The sequence below is a fragment of the Notechis scutatus genome, chromosome 2 (genome assembly GCF_049901735.1).
Source record: "Notechis scutatus isolate UNSWTSFEM ecotype Mainland chromosome 2, rNotScu1.2, whole genome shotgun sequence".
Taxonomy (NCBI): domain Eukaryota; kingdom Metazoa; phylum Chordata; class Lepidosauria; order Squamata; family Elapidae; genus Notechis; species Notechis scutatus.
The window spans coordinates 168,286,660-168,308,840 of record NC_142010.1 but is presented as its reverse complement, the minus strand read 5'-3'; the positions used below and the strand labels follow the sequence as shown (position 1 = coordinate 168,308,840).

At 37.7% G+C, this 22,181-nt stretch overlaps 1 protein-coding gene across 3 annotated transcripts in view; it reads right to left on the bottom strand.

The window, feature by feature from the left end:
* Positions 1–22,181, bottom strand: part of KEL (Kell metallo-endopeptidase (Kell blood group)) — a 46,557-nt gene that overhangs the window by 12,170 nt on the left and 12,206 nt on the right. For all 3 annotated transcript variants that reach the window (XM_026686193.2, XM_087957331.1, XM_087957332.1), the window contains exons 3-12: positions 21,042–21,245; positions 18,149–18,273; positions 10,530–10,676; positions 9,559–9,624; positions 4,921–5,109; positions 3,665–3,810; positions 2,807–2,930; positions 1,770–1,880; positions 1,249–1,347; positions 619–696 (exon numbers count right to left, since the gene is read on the bottom strand). In XM_026686193.2, coding sequence (XP_026541978.1) covers positions 619–696; positions 1,249–1,347; positions 1,770–1,880; positions 2,807–2,930; positions 3,665–3,810; positions 4,921–5,109; positions 9,559–9,624; positions 10,530–10,676; positions 18,149–18,273; positions 21,042–21,245 — 1,289 coding nt within the window. The remainder of the gene's footprint in view (positions 1–618; positions 697–1,248; positions 1,348–1,769; positions 1,881–2,806; positions 2,931–3,664; positions 3,811–4,920; positions 5,110–9,558; positions 9,625–10,529; positions 10,677–18,148; positions 18,274–21,041; positions 21,246–22,181) is intronic.

Sequence of the window (22,181 nt, the reverse complement as noted above, 5' to 3'; positions counted from 1 at the left end):
CCAGAGAATAGAAATTGCCAATCAAGGGATGAGAGATTGTTGTTTATAAGATCATAGTTGCCTTTTTTGAAGTTATAATTGGGGATTCCATCGTTGTGATGATTTTTGTGTGGACGTATGTTGAAACAAAAGTCAATCATGTTGTAGTCACTGTTGGAAAAGGATTCTTTAATTTGTATTCCGTAAATTGAATTCAAACTATTACAGAAGATGAGAAGATGATCCAATCTTTTGCTGATAATTTAAAAGTTTCTAGCTTTATTTATAAAATTGAAAACTGGGCAGTTTTACTTCAAGAGCTACCTGAAATAGAAGTATTCATGAGCAGAGAACAGCTGTGTCAAAATGGCATGCAAAGAGCAGGATTGTCAAACCCTCACTCCTTTTTAGATGCCTACAAGAGCAAGGACCTGGTCCTCCTTGCTTTTTTGATATTGTTGACTCTCTTGGCAGCGTCCCCTGACCTAGGGATGAAATAGCATTCACGTCTTTGATTCAATTCCTAGTATTTGAAACTATAGGAGAGCAGGAAATACACTTTTCTGTGTCAAGACCTATGCTTCAGCGGGAGAAATAAAGACATTTGAAGCCAAATCAAAAATGATGCTTAACTTTTACCTCTTGGTACTCGTTGTCAATTTTGTTTGTTTGGAGCATGGTTTCTGGATATCCAATCTCCACTTGGAGGCTATAAATCTAAAAATATGAAAATAAAGATTAGTTATTTACTCTGTACCTATGATATGGTGAAAAAAGGACAATTGACATTGGTATGTAAACAAGGGAATCCTTCAGAAAACACTTGAGTATTAACTTACAGAGTATGGTTTCACCTGCTTGTAACTCTTATATTTCATTCGCTAATGTAAGTGAACTGAATTTTCTACAAAGCAGGCCACAATCAAAGGCCACTAAAGATTGAATGAGAAATTTTCTAGTCTATGCCTGGAATTAGACTGATGAATTTCATGTTTATATAACCTTTGTCTTGAAGGTAAAGGTAGCACTGACAACATTACCAAGCATTACAGAAACAAAGATAAAATTTCTGAAGTGGTAAGTGCTGGAATAAATACTGACTTCTCAGAAATGTCCAAGCTCTGTCTCGTATACCTGGAGCTCCATTCCAGACCTGGACGCTAGTTTTGAAGCCTCTGAGCTGGAGAACAAACTCCCTAGATATAAATTCTAGTACAGTCATCCATTCCCATAATGTAACCAAACAAGTATCACAATAGGTGAACATACTTTCTTCTTGGCTTCTTGACGGGATTGGGAGTTCATCCAATTAACTTGATCCAGATGGCTGTTAATGGCATCCCGGATCTCAGAAAAAATCTCTTCTGCCTGGCCAGAGAAAGGAAAGAGAGTCCCAGAAGTAGGGAAGCATTTCACCTGTTATTTGCCCATAAAGCCCAAGATTAAACTGAGTTTACTAAACTTTAAAAACAAGCAGTTGTATAGTAGATATGGAAGCATTCTTGAAAGTAATGGTTAAGGAGAAATGAAGTCTAGCCACCTATTGTTTTGTTTTGAATATTGAGTATGATATTAGAATGCTGAAGAGCATATTTTATCTGATACTACTTTGTTTCCTTCCTGATAAAGTGCCCCCCTCCCTTATAATATAACACTATCTCCTGCCATTTCTAATGAAATCTAAAATTAGCTATGGATAGGCATGAAACATACCACATAAGCATATTAGTTTGAAAAGCACAAGAGAATATGGACCCAAAAGTCAGTATCTGGTACTATTGAATACCTACGAGATCTTTGGCCTTCTGGGGGAAAATCTCCTGCACAACCATCTTCCCAAGTACAGGTCCAAAGAATGTGCTAGTGTCACTCAGGCATTTCCTCCATCGCTCAGTTCTTATCTGAAAATAATTAAAATCAAATTAAAAATTGAACAAGTATGAAAAATGAATGGGAGCATTTGCTCTGGAATATAGCTGAATATGGCTGTGGATGAAAATCCATCCCAAAATATTTTCCAGGATTTAAGTTGAAAAAAAAAATCATGGAAGAAGACAATGCAACCCAAATGGGAATATGCATGGAGTCCTGCTTACCCCATGGGAGCATCTCTCCTTCAATAAAAAATATGTTTCATCTACACACAAGAATGTACTTCTTCTGCCTCCCCCAATATGGCATAAAAACATCACCCGTCCTTCAGTACTGCATGAATCTGGAGCAGCATCTCAGTCTGGAGATCAGGAGTAGAGGGTTTACAAGAACAAGCCATGGGGGCAGTTTTCCTCCCCTTTGTAAAAATAAAATGTGATCACTAGAAGCTACAAGAACAGCCAGAAGACTGTGTCCCCTTCTGCAGCTTCAATGGATGAGGCAGTATTGCTGAAGAAGCAATGCATCTGTGGAAATGGCCATCATTGTAGTCATGAGCCTATCTCAGGAAGTAGCATTTGCAAATCTGAAACATTCTCAAGAAACAGAGGAGTTCACTAGGCCATCAACAGAAGGTTTTTGTCTAATGGTGGAACAACCCCAAAACGTCGTTGTTATCAGTAGTATTTGTCCTACTTGACTGGAAGTCCACCACCAGACCACATTATTTTAAAAAGGGGAGGGGAATGTCCCTATCCCCTGTCCCCAATTTAATATTTGGAGAGGAAGAATCCCAGGGACGATTTTACTAAGAATCCTACTGATGAGTTTACTGGTGAGTTTCATGCATTCTAGCACTCCCAAATTACAATGAAAAAGTGAGCTTGGGTTAACATTAAATGTTAATTCTTAAAACAATAGAAAAAAGAAAGTACAAGGAAAGCACATCTCTTACCATGTTTCCTGCCCTGCTATCCAGCACGTTTGCTAATTCTTGGCGAGCTTTCTGGAATTGGCTGTCCAGGGCTGGGGAGAGATTTCCAACTAGGCAAAGTATCATATAGGTCTGCAATACATCTCTAAAATAAGAAAAAGAAAGGAACAAAATGTGATTTTTGTCCCTGTAATAGTATTGATCTTGAAAGGGTAGTTCATATTTTATTGTATTGTAAATTTGATAAGAGTCCTCAGCAGGAAGTTATCTTAGCTATACTAAAATCCAAACTATTATACTTCTGAGCGTGTAAGAAAATTACTTGCGGATGAAAGTCCTAAAATTACAGTAGGGATAGCCAGATTTGTAACTATGGCTATAAAAACAAGGTTTTTAGTAACAAATCAATGGTGGCATTTTAAATACATTATGTAATATTTATTAAATATTTCACTTGTTAAAACTATTTTAAATTATGTGCCTTAATAATTGTTTGTGGCACATTTAAGGCAAATATATATGGCTGTATTATTTCTAGCCCTTCATGGAAAAAGAAAACATCAGACAAAAAAGTGTTGTGAAAAAAAGGTGAAATGACTTTTAAGTATGTATTGGTTAAGGACTGCAATAAGGTGTTTTATTTAGGGTATACATGCAAGAAGGCCCACACATGAATTATGAAAAATTCTATGAATACCAAACAGGAAAAAATCCCTCTATGCATTTGATGCAGAATGTAACTGTGAACATGAAGCCATCAATGTGGCCTCCTTTTTCAACTTCCATATATGCAGTCTGTGCAAAAAAGCTTCTCCAGGTCCTGCTTTCTTAACATGTAGAAGTGAAGTTACAGCATTCCACAAACTAGCAATGTCTTACCTCCGGTTTTGCCACTCCCCAATAAGTTGTGACATTCCTTTCAAATAGTCCATGTCATGCACAGCAATTGGTTGAGACATGTTCAGCTGCACAGGATGGAAAGCTGCCTGAAGGCATGACAGCCAATCAATAGCAGGAGCCTTTTCCTAAAAAAATAGAATTGGACAGATGAAATGATGAAATCTCACCAAGAAGAGACACAACAAAAATGCTTGCTTGGAAATTGAAGGGCATTCTAGTGTGAAGGCAGGGCAGAAAGGAGGAAAGAAGATTACACACACACACACACACACACACACACACACAAAACATTCCTCAGAAATCAATAAAAAGACAACACTATGATTTGGTGGAGGAAGCAAGACAAGTGGAAATAGGACAAAGCATTAACAGCCTGATTTTATGCATGATTTCACATGATCATAAATCTCATTGTTCCCATTTCAGTGCTTATAGTATTGTGCCCTGAATAAAAGTGGAATAAGATTCTGGCTAGATAGACACACTGTTGGTATGTGATTTCCAAGCCTAGTAAATGAGAGAATGGCCTATACCGGAAAGTAATGCATTCTCTTTGAAGAAGCAGCTTCATGGACTTCAGATGTCAACTTCTGTCAGTAAAAATGGCTGCACTGGGTCATCTGCATATTTCTGGATTCTTATTGCCATAGTTTAGCCTCCTATTCTTTCAACTACGCCATTGAAATGTACTGTGCAGGGGACCATTGTTAAAGATGATCTGGAAGCTTCTATTGTTATTACAATAGAAAAATTCAGTGAATCATTGGTATTTCAAATTACCTTTGTGCATTAATTTTAGATCACCTTTAAAAACTAATGGATCCTTTTAAATCAAGAAGAATTTCAAGTCCTCTTGACACTAAAAGGTCATTTCATTATCCAGAATATCCTGGATTTTTTTTTAATTTTCCAAAACTGTATTTGGAACTTACGCTTTCCCACTGTTTTAAATTTCTGGAAGTTAGTTAAGACTAAGAACTTCTGTAAAATGTTTGATAGTGGACATACTTTATGTCTTAGTATAACTTAAATAGTCCCTTGCTTTATTACTCTTATTATTACAAGATTTGTGACTATTTTGTATATATACCATGGATATTTTCCGTGTATATATAGATATTTTGACTTCACAGTAATGTTGCTGCATTACTCTTAATCACTGAGATTTTTTTTTTTACTGACTCAGAATTGTATAAATATCCAAAACACACATTTTCGGAAGACGGTATACAGACCTGTAGCTTCTTGATGGTAGTGTGGTGAAATAGCATCCTTTTCTCCTGTCGCTTCTTCAGGGGAGTAACAATCTTCTGGAGGTTTGAGATAAAGGAGAATGCCAAGGAAATATAGGTAGAAGTAGAATCTGTATGTCCACCCATCAGCTCTCCTAGCTTCTTCAGATACAAGTAATATGAACGTAAGACCTGCAAAACAAACCTTTCTTTCAAGCAGAGTCAGTAGTTAAACTTGTTCTGAGCCATTTGCTCAGTTATGAGCTATCCAAAATGATAAAAAAAAATTATCCACACACCTCACTCTTCTACTACTCATAAATATCTGTGAAGTTTCTATTTAACGAATATATAAGGATTGACCTGTAAATTTGGATCCATGAAGTAATACATAGGTAATGTATGCATTTTATATATGCATACATCAATGGCACATTGTGGAGACTCCCTAGGGTGGTATGTGTAACACTGCTGTAATGTGACTTGCAATGGTGGCCCATTTGCTCCCAATTCAATGTGTTGGTTATCATGTTTAAAGCCCTTCATGGCGGTGGTGGGATTCAATTTTTTTTACTACTGGTCTGTGAGCGTGGCTTGGTGGGCATGGCAAGGGAAGGATACTGTAAAATCTCCAGTCAGAGGTGGGATTTGCCAGTTGTTCGAACTGCTCAAAATTTCCGCCACCGGTTCTCCAGAACTGGTCAGAGCCTGCTGAATACCACCTCTGCTTCATGGCATGGGACCAGGTTATCTGAGGAATCACCTTGCTGCAATGGGATTAGCCCCACTCTATTCACTATGGCAGAGAGGCCTTCTTTGACTCTGTCAGCCAAGGAATTTCAGCTAGTGGAGTCAAAGAGACTTCTCTGCCATGGGTCTCACTCTCTGGAACATCTTGCCTCCAGAGGTGAAAACCACCTCCCTGGCCTTCTGGAAGAATTTTAAAACTGCCTCTGCTGATTGGCTTGGGACTCCGATGGGGGCACATTCTACTGGAAGTGGTTGATTGAGTGAGAGACAAAAGTCCATCCTTTACAGCCCACGCTCCTGGTTTTTAAACTTTTATTTGAGCAATGTTCATTTCAATGCTTGTAATGCTTTTATATTTATGCTTTTACGCCACTGTAAGCCATCCAAGTGGCATATAAATTTAATAAATAGTAAAAGCAATAGTAAAAACATCTTAAAGCAATTTACAATATTATTATAAAATAATAAAACAATAAAATAAAATAACAAAAACAAATCTGTAAAATAATAATTATCTTTATTATCTTTATTTTTTAAAAAAGGAGGTATATGAAAAACAAAAATAAAAGGGACTCTTTTGTCTAGCGTTTATTTATGAAGGCCTGGAAAAAGATATCAGTCTTCCAGAGACTTAAAAGACATAACAGTAGGCACTTCATGAATTTCAAAAGAGAGAGGATTCTAGAGTATAGGTGCCACTACAAAGAAGGTCCATTTGGGAACAAACACAAGACAATACCCTGTTAATCCTATCTCATACAACAGGACCTCCCTAAATGACTTTAGCAACTGACAGATCTGTAATGATGAAGGTATGTTTTCAGCTATTGTGGTCCCAAGTTGTTAAGTACCTTACAAGTAACAAATGAAAATCTGAACCTGGATTGGTAGCTAACTAGTAGCCAGTGCAAATTATTTGACAGAGGTATAACATGTGGATATGCAAGTGCCCCTTGTGGCAACTTGGCTGCCCAATTATGTACCAACTACAGCTTCCACACCAAGCACAACAGCAGCCCTATATAGAGCATACTAGAAGTCTAAATATTTCAAGATATTTCAATAAATATTTCAAGAATGACCCTGTATTTAGATGTCCTTGCTCAAGAAAGCATATCATCTAAACTTGACAATAAGTTATCTTAAACAGAAATCTCATGACTTGTTCTGACCTAGGCTTCACAAAATCATAAAACAGATTCCTTGTCCCGACAAAACCCCTTTTTATTAGGTGAATGTGAATTTCTAGCATTCACATCCAGCAAAGTCCTGGCAAACAGTCTTTCAGGGGTGAGTTGCAATCACAGACCTTATCAGACCTGGAGAGTTGCCAGGCCGATAGCTTCCAAGCGCAATGCTGTACAAGGAAATCATTGGCAAGGAGTCTCTGTGAGTCACGAACTCAGATAAGCAAATCTTCACACTAATTAAATGAACTAATTGTTTCCTGCAAACATCACTCCCCTTTCGCTCCTATTTATTCCCTATGGGAGGGGCCATTCACCATCCACCTGTGCCTTTGCTTCCTAGTTGACCCCTGTTCCTTAATTGTTCCCTTCTCCTGACAGTTCTGTGCATGCACACATCAGAAACAGGCTCCAGCTGTTCTTCTGCCCCACTGATCTCCAACTCGGAAGGTATTATTTGACAGAGGTATAACAGAGCTGTTGGATAGCTCTGGCCCCATCTCTGCCTCTGATGCAGAGCATTCATCAGAGTCTTCCCCAGATTCTAGGACTGGCCCATGTTCCTCCCCAACCTCCTCACTGTCTGCCAGCAGCTCCGCTGGCCGCTGGTGAGCCACAACATGGCTATCAAAGAAAAGGGTTGTCTTTTGGAATCATCTGCTAAAAACAACTTTACTTTGCCAGGATTCAATCTAACAATTTAATTCATCTAGCCATGCTATCACTACATCCAGACAGAGACTCTCTGGATTCACATTCTATGGAATTGTAAGCCTTAGTGTCATTTGCATAATGAAAATACCAGAGCCAACATTTATGACATCCACAGTTTCATACAAATGATAGATAGCATTGGAACAAAATGTTTATAGAGATTTTCAGTCAACCAGGTCATGGTTGTCCAAAAGATGTTTTTTGAAAATGCAATTGGACTTTGCTTTTCCTTGAAGACATTTTGCTTCTCATCCAAGAAGCTTTTGACTTCTGACTGAATGGTGGAGGATGGAATATAAATCCTTCCATCCACCACCATTCAGTCAGAGGAAGCTTCTTGGATGAGAAGCGAAATGTCTTCAAGGAAAAGCAGTCTAGTTCCCTTTTGAAAAAGCATCTTTGGGATGGGAATAAAATACTGTTTACAAGATCCCACAACACAACTTTTGGAGAGCATAGGCCCAGTCAGCAATTGCTATTTTCTGAAATGATCACTGAATAAGGTAATATGGTCAAGTGAGCAAGATGTCTTATTATAGCTATAGGCATCAGGAGGTACAATGTACAGTTCAGTAGATTTGAAATCAAAACTGTGTTCATATCGGCATGAAGATGAGCAATTTTGTCTTGAGTGCCTACGAAATCTGCCAAGCAAGTAATTGAAAGTTGTAAATTTAATTTATCTGAGGCAATGACAATAAATTCTTTAATAATAATAAACCCACTTTTAAAAGATCTGCCGAACGACTATTTAAAGATGTGAAGAAGTCTTCTTTATAACTTTTTATGCCACCCAACAAGCAGGACTGTTTGCATTAACACGTGTCCTGTGAATTCCATTGTAAATATCAGACCACTTAGACTTTAGTTGTCTCCTCATCTGCTCCATGGTCAGAGATTTCAGGAGAACTAGGGAGAGCGTTTTTATCTACAATGCTGAATAAAACAATTTAGAGCTATTGTCTTAATTGTCTTTTGTTTTCCTGTTGTACAGTATGTATCAAAAAAATTCAAAGCAGTTCAATATACCTTTGTCCTAAACAGTGTATTGAAACAAGATTATTAACTCTGGCTTCTGCAAAACCCCCAGAGCAGAATCCATTAGAGCCAAGAATCCATTACATTCCATCAGTTGTCAAAGGTGGATGCCCTTAATGGATTAAAGGTGGATGCCCTTTACTTTTTTTAATGGGGAATGAAGTTCTGAGCATCATGTTGAAATAGCTATTATCTTTTCCTCCAGTATCAAATTCATTCTACCCATATCCCAGGCCAGAATTAATGTGAGAGCATGCCCTATCCTATACTAAGATAGTTTAATTTATTTATTTTTATTTATTTATTTATTTGATTTGCCAATTGTTTACAAGATAATAAGTATAAATGTATACATAGTTGTGAATACATGAAATGGGTACATATAAGAAAAATAAAAGAATAAGAGAAACAATAGGACAGGGACGGTAGGCACGTTGGTGCGCTTATGTCATAGTTTTGTCTAGTTATAGTTTTAGAATGATTCACAGTTAACATGGAAGGCATAAAGTTTCAGCTTCAGCATGAATGTTCAATGTTTTGTAGGATTATTATCCTGGAGTTCTTTAATAGCACACTTCAGATCATCTCAGCTAGCTCACTCAGGAAGGCTATTAGGATAGATAAACCAAGTTTCTTCAAAGTGTCCCACTGATTCAATGACATATGAAGACCATAATATATTTTGATTTGGACAAATTATCTGGTGATTAAGGTGATTACAATGGAGATTTCCAATTCCCACTATGAGTTGATGCCACTTTAAAAACACAGACAAGCAATATCATCCATTTAAATTTCTCACGGCAATAGAGTAACATACATCAAAGGTGAATGAGACCTTGTGATCCACCTCACAATATATTCTCAGTTTCACACAACAAGCACAAGACAGAGACTGACTTGAGAAATAACTAAAGCAGAAACAATAAATTAATCATTTAACACAGCTTACCTGGGGATAATTCACATTTCTTTTAAAATGGTATTCTAATGGCAACTCAAATTCTGGATGGTCAATCTGAAAAAAGAAAACAAGGATAGATAGTAACACCAGCTACATTATAAACAGGGAAACAATAATCAAAGAGTAATTGTGAGCAAAAGAAAGGAAAGAAGGAAAAAAAGAAGGAAAAAGGGAAGAAAGGAAGGGAGGGAGGGAGGGAGGAAGGTGTTGAGAGAATAGTGACTTCTGCAAAATTGCTGATAAGAAGAGAGCATTGTAAACAGAAGAGTGGGTTTTGTCAAGCTGATATCAGCAATGGCACAAATTTGTGTTAAATTTGCATGTAGCAATTTTCAAACAGGAAAATAATACGTTCTGAGTTGTAGCTGCTGATAATAAATCATCTATTCCACCATGGATTTTGTTTGGAACCAATAAGCATTTCCAATTCTACTAGACAGAGCAATGATACAATGCAAGTACTGTATCAGATAAAATTTAGCTAATATCTTTCCTTAACTTAAAAAACAACAACTATGTAATCCTCCACAGTCAAAACCACAGCATGAAAATGTATTGAATATTTTGAACAGTGGTAGATGCATTTTTCAGGAGAGATCTCTGCCCCCCCCAACCCCTCCAAAATTGCACTAAAGAAACATGTTCACATATCTATGTAGTAATACATGAAAATATATAAAAAAACAAAAACAAATTGCTTTTTTAAAAGCAAATTTTAATTGATTTTCTTTTATATGGGAAAAAATAATCAAACCTGAATCCTGATATAATGGAAAGGAAAGCGATTAATCATAATATGTGTTTTGAGCACTGCATGTTCATAGCTGCACATAGTCATATTCTGTGTGCCAATCCCATTGTTCTGACTCTGCATAAGGTAACTTCATACAGAAAAATACATATATTTAAATCAAACATTTTAACTGCATTGCCTAAATTTTGCCATCTAGTAGTCCTACCTGGATAATATTGGTGCTTGGATCAGATGAACTGGGTCCCACATATGCTTTGAAGAATGGAAAAGTGTTGTATTTTTCCATGAGTATCTGAAGAGTTTGGTTAAAATCTGTTTGTTTCCAGGAACCGGTGATATTCCAACCACCAATCTGAACAAAGAAAATTTGATCATTGTTACTGGAGAAAGCTGAAAGACTGGGAGGGAGGGGGCCTCAGAAGGAGAGGGCCTCAGAGAATGAAATATTTGGGGGAATATTAAAGAGAGGCAGAATATTATATTTCTCCTGAGGAGAAATGGAGAAAACATGTTCTGAAAGGCAACCCCATTCTTTCTGCATAGTAAAACAGCCTCCAGCAGATACCTAAAGCCTTTAAAGAGGGGTGGTTTGTGTCCATTAAGAAAGACTGGCCCAATCTATTCACAAACAAGGCTCCTGCTTAAGAAGGACAGGACATAACTTTTAGGACATAATAGGATTAACCCACCACCATTAGAATAGCAAAAGACACGATGCTCACTACATTGCACAACCCCCTGGAGTATTTCAAACACAAAACCCCAAAGAATGTATAAAAGCCCACCTATCCTAACCCCATTTTGTCAGCTGTCCCAGAACTGCATGCTGTTGTTGCTTCTGCTCATCAAGAAAAAAAGAGTCCTTCCTTCCTACCAGCCTCCATTTTATTTCCAGTGCCTTTTTCTCGGATTGGAACTGGACTGGATTTTTCTTCCAGCATTACTAAGAAAAAGGGGTTATAAAATAGCTAAGTATGTATAACTTCTGACTCAGGAAATGCTCAGTTCAAATTTGATTTCAGAAATGGACTCAACTAAGACTCCTTTTAATGTAAATGAAATAATAATAATAATAATAATCACCACCATATGTAAGGACAGGTTTCATTCTTTTTCCCCCCTTATTTGCAATCCTGATAAATGTCCTGCTTACACCGTCCTTAGCTTAAAACAGTAATGGATAACCCTGAGGAAAAGAGAGAGGCAATGCTGCCTTGGAAACCATCATACAAGATAAACATGAGCCCACAATTGTTTTAACAGTCAAAGGAAGGAAGGAAGGAAGGAAGGAAGGAAGGAAGGAAGGAAGGAAGGAAGGAAGGAAGGAAGGAAGGAAGGAAGGAGCTAATGGGTCAAGCAATTAAAAATGGCAGGCAGGAAGTTTGTACTTTCAGTCTTGCAAGATTCTAATAAGGTAGCCTTAAATTAAAGTAGATTTAGCTCATGTAGTTGAATTCCCCAGTCGACATGTCCTCATTAAAATGCAAAAATTTGATCCCCCCACCCCAAACAAGAGCATTAGAATTTCTGTCAAGATTGGGTTATGGGAAGAAAGAGTTTGATTTTTTTTTCTGCCACAGCACTATTGTTTCAGTCCACTATTATTTGAACTTATTGATGGACTTATAGTGTGGTCCTGCCTCAGATGATGAACCCCAACAGCACAATTTTCCTGTTCCCTCCTTTTTTAACACATTTCTTGTAGTTATATAGTACCTTTTCTGTGTTCTGCACAGTAGTGGATTTTTAAGCTGTGCAGATGCAGATAGATAAACTCAACAAGACGTCCATAACAAAGTACATTTATTGGTTCATCAGGTATCTTCATAATTCACATTTGTGATGAAGTTCTTCTTTAATGACCAATCCTTTGTATATCTGCCTTGTAGTAAAAGATGGTTATCTCCTAACCCATCTCGTAGCGGTAGAAAGCAGCTGCCATGAGTTAGGGAGTTCAGGCAAAGTGAGTAAAATTCCCCCAACCCATCCAGGGTCAAATTAGTGATCAATCAGGATTACAGATGTGGCCATGTGACATGAACTACATTTCCGAGGATACCTTTAACTACATTTACAGATGTGGTAAGACCACACCTAGAGTACTGCATCCAGTTTTGGTCACCACATTATAAAAAAGACGTTGAGACTCTAGAAAAAGTACAGAGAAGAGCAACCAGGATGATTGGAGGACTGGAGGCTTAAACATACAAGGAACGGTTGCAGGAACTGGGCTTGGCTAGTCTAGTAAAGAGAAGGACCAGGGGAGACATGATAGCGGTCTTCCAATATTTGAGGGGCTGCCACAGAAAGGAAGAGGTCAAGCTATTTTCTAAAGCACCAGAAGGCCAGACAAGGGATAATGGATGGAAACTGAACAAGGAGAAATTTAACCTGGAAACAAGGAGAAACTTTCTGACAGTGAGAACAATCAACCAATGGAACAGCTTGCCCTCGGAAGTTGTGGGAGCACCATCAGTCGAGACTTTCAAGAAGAGATTGGACTGCCATTTGTCAGAAATGGTGTAGGGTGTCCCGCTTGGGCGGGGGGTTGGACTAGATGACCTACAGGGTCCCTTCCAACTCTGATTATCTGTATCTGTATTTACCATGATGCATTCCCTTAAGGGGACAGCTCATAATTCCTAAGTAACTATCCAATTCCCATAGACTGGCTGGACAGCACAGTACCCAATATAGACAGAAGAAGCAGTGAATAAACAGAATTATAAAGTGAAAATGCTGACATCTATATACACCACCTAATATCATGGAGGAGGTAATAAGACTTATCTGAAGTAATTTTTGCCCATCTAAAAATGGAAAATTTATCAAAATGAATCATGGCCTTGATAAGATGCTACAGCATTCCATGTGTCCTTCACTCACTTTACCTCAGTAATCTTCGCAAAGAAACCTTCTAAGGGGTGGGTGGGGGATGGGACATTACTGAGGGAAATATAAGTAAAAATAAATTGACACGTTACCCATAATAACTCTCAAAGCAACAGGATTTTTTAATCCCCAATATTTTTACCATAGTACTCCATAGATATTTGAAAGTCTGAATCTGTATTTCAAAGACCTTGAATAATTGTTTGTTTGATTAAGCTCTACCAAGTAAGTGTTGAATCTTAGTAATCATATATATATATAAATTTCCTCCAGGATGATCAGTCCCCAGGCTGGCCCTTCAGGTTTTCAGGGATGAACTCATTTTCCACTGTAATTGAATCCTCCCACTTCGCTGCTGGCAACTTCTGTTTCTTCCAAGTGAAAACTCTGGTTTCATTTCTGCTGTGATTCATTTGTTTGTTTTCTTAGCTTCCACTAATATTATCAAGGGTCTTCTCCAGCAACCATGTTCAAAGTCATCAATATTCTTTCTACCCTCTTTCTTCCACAGAGGGTCACAAGAAAAGCTATTTCACACATGTCGTGGCAATATCTTTAACGCCTCCACATTGGATGCTAGCCTGAAAAATGTCTTGATTGCTATATCTTTACTCTGATATTGGATTCTCATTTCAATGTCTTTATAATCAGTTTTAAAGCTGTTTGCAGTACATGTTGATATCCATTTCATTTTCTTTTACATTTAATCATAGTCTCATGTTTTTTCACTGTGCTTCTTGACTTTTGTTATTAGAGCTTACAGATCATTTGCATTTTCAGCTATCTGTATTCAAAAATAACAGAATGTCAGAGTTGGAAGGGAACTAAGAGGTTTTCTAGGCCAACCCCCTGCTCAAGCAGGAGACCCTATACCTGTGAAGGAGAACCTATGGCACACGTGCCAGAAGTGGCATGCAGAGCCATCTCTCTGGGCATGCCAGCTGGTCTTTGCATGTGTGGGGGTGCCGGAAAACAGAAGAGCGTTAGAAATCAGCTGGCCAGCTGGTCTTCATGTACGTTAGAAGCCAGAAGACCAGGTGGCCAGTGCACATGTGCATTCCAGGAGCTGCTCTCCTGGTTTTCGGCACGCGCACACACTCCCATTTCGGCACTCAATGCCGAAAACGTTAACTACCACTGGCCTATATCATTTCAGACAAGTTGTTTTCCAATCTCTTCTTTAAAACCTCCAGTGGTGAGGCACCCACAACTTCTGAAGGCAAGTTGGTCCACTGATTAATTGTTCTGTCGGGAGATTTCTCCTTATTTCTAGGTTGATTCTCTCCTTGATTTGTTTCCATACATTGCTTTTTGTTCTTCCTTCAGATGCTTTGGAAAATAGGTTGAAACCCCCCCCCCCTTTCATAGCTATGGAATATTCCACAGCTTCTCGTGACTGGCAAGGTGAACGTTTTTCTATGGTCAGTGAAGCACACATATTGATTTTTTCCCCCTCTTTGGCTTTCTTTTCTCTTCATTATGCTCCAACAATAATAATCTCATGGTCCTAGGCCTTTTTAAAAACTAGTTTGAACTTCTGGCATCTCCTTTTCCATGTAAGGAAACAAATATAAGGAAATGATTGTTTCCATAGAAGGAAATAAATCTGTGTTGAATGATCATAGGCATTATTTTGCTATTATGTGGAATTAAGGCTATTGTGTAATATTTTTCATACTCTGTTAAGGTTCTTTTTTTTTTTTTTTTGGTTACTGGTATGTGGACTGACTCTTTCCAATCTGTTGCACAATGTCTGTTCTCCAGATTTGTTGACATAGTTTCATTGGAACTTTTACTGATTCTTCTTCTGTTGCGTGTTATATTTCTATAGTTATTCCATAAGTTCTTATATTTTTCCAACTAGGTGATCACAAGAATGCCGATCTAACTTCATCTGCTAGTACTAGGGATTCTTGTAAAACAGGAAATCAATTTCTATGGTATCAATTACTTGGTGTCCTCCCGCATACCATTTCAAAATTGGAAACTCTTTCGGACTTCAGAGATCTTTTGAAAAACTGTTCCTGTTTTTCTATTGTTGTTTCCATGTCCCACATTCTTACAGGTGTCATATTATTGCTTCTTGTCTCTTCTAGAAGATCTGAAGAGATATTTGTCTTTCATGACTTTAGCTTCTCTTCCCTTCTTTGCAATTTTCTTTGTTCTGACATCTAGTTTGGTCTCTTTTGTTTTTTGGTCTTTGAGAGGTTTCTTTTCACATCTGTATTTAACATTTTGTTTGATTTCATTCCATCATTCCTTCATTTCTCTATTAATGAGGTTTGGATTTCAAAGTGATCCTTGATGTTCTCATTGAAAATGGAGGCTATATGCTCATATAGTAGAAATTAGTTGGCTTTGTTCTTCTGATTTATTTTGACCTGTAACTTGTATATTAACTCTTTCATATTTTTGTTGATACAGCTGAGTTTTTCTACTTTCTTGTACCAATTATAAAGTTGATTTGAGTTCTGTGTACTCCATCTTGTGTTGTCAATGTACACGGGTGTCATGCATAGGCTGTTTGAATAATATATTAGCAATGAAGAAATCACTGGATTGGCAGAAACTGGTAAGTAATTCTCCTGCTTAATTTCTGTTTTCAAAACCATACAATCCAAACAAAATTTTCTCCTCTAAGCTCTCTTGCATGTTTCTGCTCTTTAAAGTTTTAGTCACTCATTTGCTTAGTCCACCCCAGTTTTCCTTCCCTAGAATATTTAATCTATTTCCTTTGTTGTTACCAGAACACCATTTCTGAGTTCTGTCCTGCATTATTCCTTCTGCCTTTCTTGTTCTTGTTGTTATTCCCTTTCAATTTGCGTCTTTGTTTGATTCTCTTCCCGTGGGAAAGTTGCTTCCATTCCTGACTCCTGTTGTAATACACCTTTATTTAATCTTATAATTTTGTTTTATCTTCTGAACAGCTGTAGTCCCTTGCTCACTCAACTGCAATATTTCTTCCATTAGTGCCATTTGCTTGCACTAGTTATATCTCCCATTTTTTACAAAACACAGCAGCAAAGTCAGGGCCATTCACCTTCATTTCACCATGAATATAAAAATATTTTATTTCTATTTGTTACCTTCTCAAATGTCAAATGTATCATTAATCCATGTGAATTCCACTGCAAACTCCTGTTGGTTTTCCCTGTTCACTTGATCAGTGGCTTATAGCTATATTGGTGCCCAGAAAGTAATATAAAAATGAAGGAGACGTTCCTATGGGATGATTCATATATGCATTTTCCCTAGCTGAGATTGTATTATTTGAAGAATGGGAGCTGAATATAGAAGTTATGATGACTTTTCGGGGCGGAGGGGGGGATATTGCCTTTAAGGAACTATGAAAACTCAGTAGTATTAGAGCTGTGATTGGCCTATTAATAGTAATAAACCTTTAAGAAAGGTTTAGAAAAATAGATCTGGAAAGAACTGTATGTCCAAGGCTACATCATCATAGTAATATGTCCAACAGCTAGCCATAAAAGAAAACAAATAATAGAAGTGACATAATGAGCAGAAAAGCCCACATCACATAAGAAAATATCGTCACTGAATCACTGTGTTCAAGAGGGATTCTTCTTTCACATCCATGGAGAGTATTATTTTATTCATACTCAATTTTTATGAGTCAACAGATTAAAGTGGGTTTGTTCAAAGTGTCAAAACACACACACAAATACTATTTGAAGCCGACTTCACAATATGCAAGTATATACAAGTATATACATAAGTATGCAAGTATGAGCAAAAGAGCTTCTATGCTGCCTTTTTATTTTCTTTTAGCTGCAGGAACAAGGTACCCTGAGCAGAAAAATGGCAAGATATGAAGCTGCTGTCATTCAACTCCTCTTCCTACAGCAACTTTCTTTCCAATTCAAAATGTGTTTGAATGAACCCAGGGACAAGGGAGGTATGGGTTTATCCTTAACTAGAAATATAGGCTTACCAACTTTTCATCAACCTTGCAAGTTAGTCCAGACAAGAAATGCACCCAGATGAACTAATTCTACTTTGTTGTAAGGTTATGCTAACAGAATCTTACCAGTGTGAAAGTACATTTCTCCCCCATTGCCATTCAGTCCGAGAAATTAGAGAGGATCCAGGGGTGGGATTCTACCAGTTCGGCCCAGTTTGGGTGAACCAATAGCTCCAAGGATCAGCTGTGAGCAAACCGGTTTGCTCCGATGATCAGCTGTTGGGCCCACCTGCCCACCCTGGCTCTGTTCTGTGCTTTATATCCTGGTTTTCAAGGTCAGCTGATTCACGCAGCACAGCAGATTGCTGCACGTCAGCTGTTTAACACACAGAGTTTGCTGGAGAAGGTCAGTAGTAAATGCACGCATGCTCACCAATCCAGTTGTTACATCGGTTGAATCTCACTCCAAGGAGGATTCCTTCTGAGATGTTTGCAATACCCACATTCCTGCTCTGGGCTAATCTGCCCCTTATCCAACTATTTCCCTGGCTGTGGCTCTTCTCCCTGTCTCTCAAGGTCATTCCCACATATCATTACATCTTTGAATTTAAATCTTTCAAATTGAGTACATTTTAGAAATGATGGATTGCAGCCACTAAGCTCTGAGAGATGACATTCTAAAAAGGAGGAAACTATCAACCTAAGAATAGCAAATAAGGGAGAAATAATGGCAATGAGAAATAAATGTAAGTAGATACAGAATTTAAGAAGCAACAGAAAATAAGGGCAGAAATATAGGCTGGGCAGGATAGAATCTTTATATTTTATAGATATATGTCAATAAGAAATAGGAACACGATAACCAACCATCAATTATTTGAATTTCTGGGCCAGAAAGTAAATGATCATACTTGTTATGTTCAATGCTAATATGAAGAAGATGGAACTTATAATAGAATACATCTATGCCTGGGCAAAAGCAGACATCCACCTTAATGTACAGTGATCACCTCATTTATGAGCTTCTTCAAAGGCTCAGCACCTTGAGCTTCAATCTGATCCGTATTCATGCAAGAGGTATAAAACCGCACAGCTTTCTCCTTTGCTGAGCCATTAGTCCCAAGTTGTGGCTCCTCTGAACAAGAGAAAGAATTAAAATCAACAAGATCATTGGGAGATTATTTTTTGAAAAATGTGACACAACCCAAATTCCTTTCAATATGACAAGCTATAAAATGCATAGTGAAACACAGCTAAAATTCTGTCATTCCAATAATGGTGCTTTCTATTTCGATATGTGCTTCTTCAGCAATTTAATTTATTTGTAATCAACTTTAAGAGGTGGTATTTGAAAAGAAGAATCTGAGTGAAACCAATACATTGGTTTGGTTGGCTGGCAGAAATAACCCTTAATTTAAATCATGCTGTTTAAATTGTATTCAGTTTATTAAATCAAACCATATTGAGGTTATATCCATGAGTTCAACAGAAAACAGATGAGCATCTCCATATGCTTTTGCATTCATATGTCTGCTTTACTGCATTAGGACATAATGTACAATACTTTTATCCAACCATTTCCTTCAGATGTGTTAGATTCCCATTTGCTTTTATTGGTCAGGGAATGGAGGTGATGACCCTTTCTCCAGCCATGGAAGGGGTTCCATCTATAGTATATTTCCACATTCAGAAATATAAGATGGCTTGATATTCAAGCCAGAAAAAAATGAGTCAATTAAAATTAAGGCTGTTATGTATTGTATATAGTATATAGTTGTCAGTCGAAGTTCTCATTCTGGTCCTCTGTTGGAGCAGGAAAATACTCTCTCCTGATTGGTTGTTTGGCTGAACAGTTTCCTATAAAAGGAGCTGTGTCAGCCAGGGAGTTCAGTTGCTTCAAAGGCAGTGTTGAATAAAGAGCTGTTAGAAATCACTCTGACCTCGCCTCCATTCCTCGCTCAGAACTTAACAAAGGCCATGGGGTATTTCAGGTTTCTTTTTCCTGAGGCTACTTATTTCAATGGAATAAATAAATAAAATTAGGGGGAAAAAATAGAGCAAAGAAGGACCCAGCAAGAAAGAAGAATGCATGTGCGAAGAAGCACCATGAAGATACTATGGCTGCAGAAATTGAAGTTTGATTTAATTGAATTAATTTGGTTCCATTGTGTTTACATAATTATCTTTCTTTTGAATATGGCTAAATATGAGACATTGGATTCTACAAAAAGACCTCCAGAAATGTTATCTCATTATATTATGTTTTTACAGATGAAACTTTTGTATTAATTGGTAAGTTGATATGATACCATAGAGAAAATGCAGTTGCTCTGGGACTTATTAAGTAGCGTCCTACTGGGAGGAAAAGTATTTGGCTTGATTTAAAAACTCACATGAGGGACCTATTTTGAGTTGTGATTGTCCCTGTTCTCTCTGAGGGGTCCTTGGTGCTCTCTGAGCTTGGTTGTTTTCTTGCAAGTGTTTCATTATTCAAACTAGGTAACGTCCTCAGTTTGGGTAATGAAACATCTACAAGAAAACAACCAAGCTCAGAGAGCATTATTTCAACCCTGAACTACAAATATTCTTCTTTATCAGTCTGTTCTCTTTGCATTCAAAAAGAGTATCAAATTGACTTTTTTGAATTTGGCCTTTGGAATACTTTATGTTTTATTGGAGATCTTTTCCCATTTGAAAGTTCTCTTTTTGATTGTATTGAAATTGTTTGTTTTTTTTAAACTTAGATGAGATGGCTATCATTTTTCTTCAGTGGAAAGGAGCAAGAGAAACAGAAGCAGCAAAGATGGTAAATATGCAGAATCGAGAAAGGAAAAGTCAAGAAAAAATTAGGCGAAGAGAGGAGAATATATGTTTCTTATAGGTAGGTAACTGGCAGAAATGATATATGGAAACTATGGGTTACTAGGGTCATTACAAATGGCTAATGAGAGACAGTACACTGCAAGGGGTTTCAAACCTGTTCGTTCCACAGAACCTATTCATTAAAATCATGATCATCTTCATAATCACCATCCCAGAATCCCACGAGGACAAACTAGTGATACAATTTGAGTGAACTTTTTTGTTGGTTGAATCACTAACAGAACCCAATCACTTTTTTTAACAGTCAGAAGAAAGAATATAACACAGCAAGCAGTGGATGAATAAATGAATCATGCTTTGTGCATCAAACTTAACAACACTTGATGAAATAATGTAATCAAAAAGAAATCTCTAAAATTATGGATTCACAGTCGAATATGACTAAGAATAAACCAAGATTTAAAGAATAAATAATAGATTCAAAAGAATAAACAGATTTAAAGGGAATGCTTATAGAAAAGGATAGCTAAAAGTTCTTCTTACCCCTCCTTGGATACATTTAGAAAAAAATTCCTTTATATCAAAAGAATAGGAAATGTTATCTAGTGATACTCTTGCCAAATAAAAAATTACCATCTGAATTGCTTTTAAAATTGTTCTGTTGCAGGTTGTTATACCTGCAATTGGGCATATATGCAGTGGTGGTTGCAACCAGTTTGCTTTGCGAGCACGTGCAGCATTCAAAAAACACCCATTTTAAGCTTAAAAACTTACCTTCTGTATCAGCACTGGTGAATAAAACAGCTGAGGTGCGGCAATCTGCTGTGCCGCGTGACTCAACTGAGCTAAAAAACCAGGGAAATATAGGGCAGGGAAGGGCAGGGGTGCTCACCAGAACTACCGGTTCGGTAGAACCGGTGCAAACCGGTAGCAGCCCTGTTACACACAATATGTTCATTAATGCTATGACTACTGGCAGTCCTATTTAGAATATGTTCCGGGTCCTTGTGCCCCACCCTCACCCCAGATATCTGCATAGGATTCTGACCATAGAAGTAACCATATGTATTGTCCCTTTACCTAAAAGTTTCTTCATGATGAGATGATTTTCTTCCAAAAGTACATCAAACACATTCACTGAGGGTATATCAATGTCCAATGTGTTATTAGCCTCCCAGTTGCCACATGCATAATTGAAGAAGTCTTCACAAGGATCAATAGTGCCATTCTGAGCCTCCTGCAGTCTAGCCAGGAGCACAAGGCAGGATGCAGTATTGCAGCTTTCTGGAAAAACATGGCAGGAGGAATTGTAAATTATCTTGCCTTTACCGAAAAGTATGTTTTATACTATAACCGCAGGAAAACTCATAGCATATATACATTTCTTTGTACAACTTTCTACATCAGGAAAAATAAAATTCCTTAGAGCACATAAGAGCCAGCTTAAAATCAGTGCCTGCAAGGCAAAACAGAGTTGATTTCTTGGTCTAGAATCTTAGATAAAGGAGGGGGAGGGGGAGAGAGAGGAAATGAAATTAAGATTGTGTTGAAATTCTTCCCCGCCTTCTAGGGTGTAATCTCTGGAGTGTGGGGTGGGGTGGGGAGGGTGGAAACTACTGAAGTATTCCATAAGAAGCAATTTGATTCATGGATGTTTTCCGTGTAATTTTTCCTTTGAATATTTTTGTTCTTTCTAGCTAAGTTCCACGTTGCTCAGAAAAACGTAAGTAACTTATTCCCTTGGAATGTGCTTCCCAGAATTCCTTAAAAGTCACATGACATAAATCAGGCTAGATTACCTACCAATATATCTTACACCGTATCATGAATGGTAGTATAAACGACTAAGCATAATCTACAATAGAATTTGTTATCATCTGTCTACTCCCTCCTCAAGGTCTTTCTTATATATTTTGGCCATGTATATTTAAGCTTCAGTAATGTTGTTTGGTTGATGAAGCATCAGAGAAATGGTAACTTCTAAAAGGTAGTAAAAAAACTGAATATCTAGAGTTACACCAAGGAGAAATATTTACACTGAATCAGTGGTGGAATTCAATTTTTTTTACTACCGGTTCTATGGGTGTGGCTTATTTGGTGGGCGTGACTTGTGGTCATGTGACTGGGTGGGTGTGGCTTAGTGTCATGTGACTGGGTGGGCGTGGCCAACTCGATGTCACTCATATCAAGGGGTGGCTCACCTGGCCCCTCCCCTCCCAG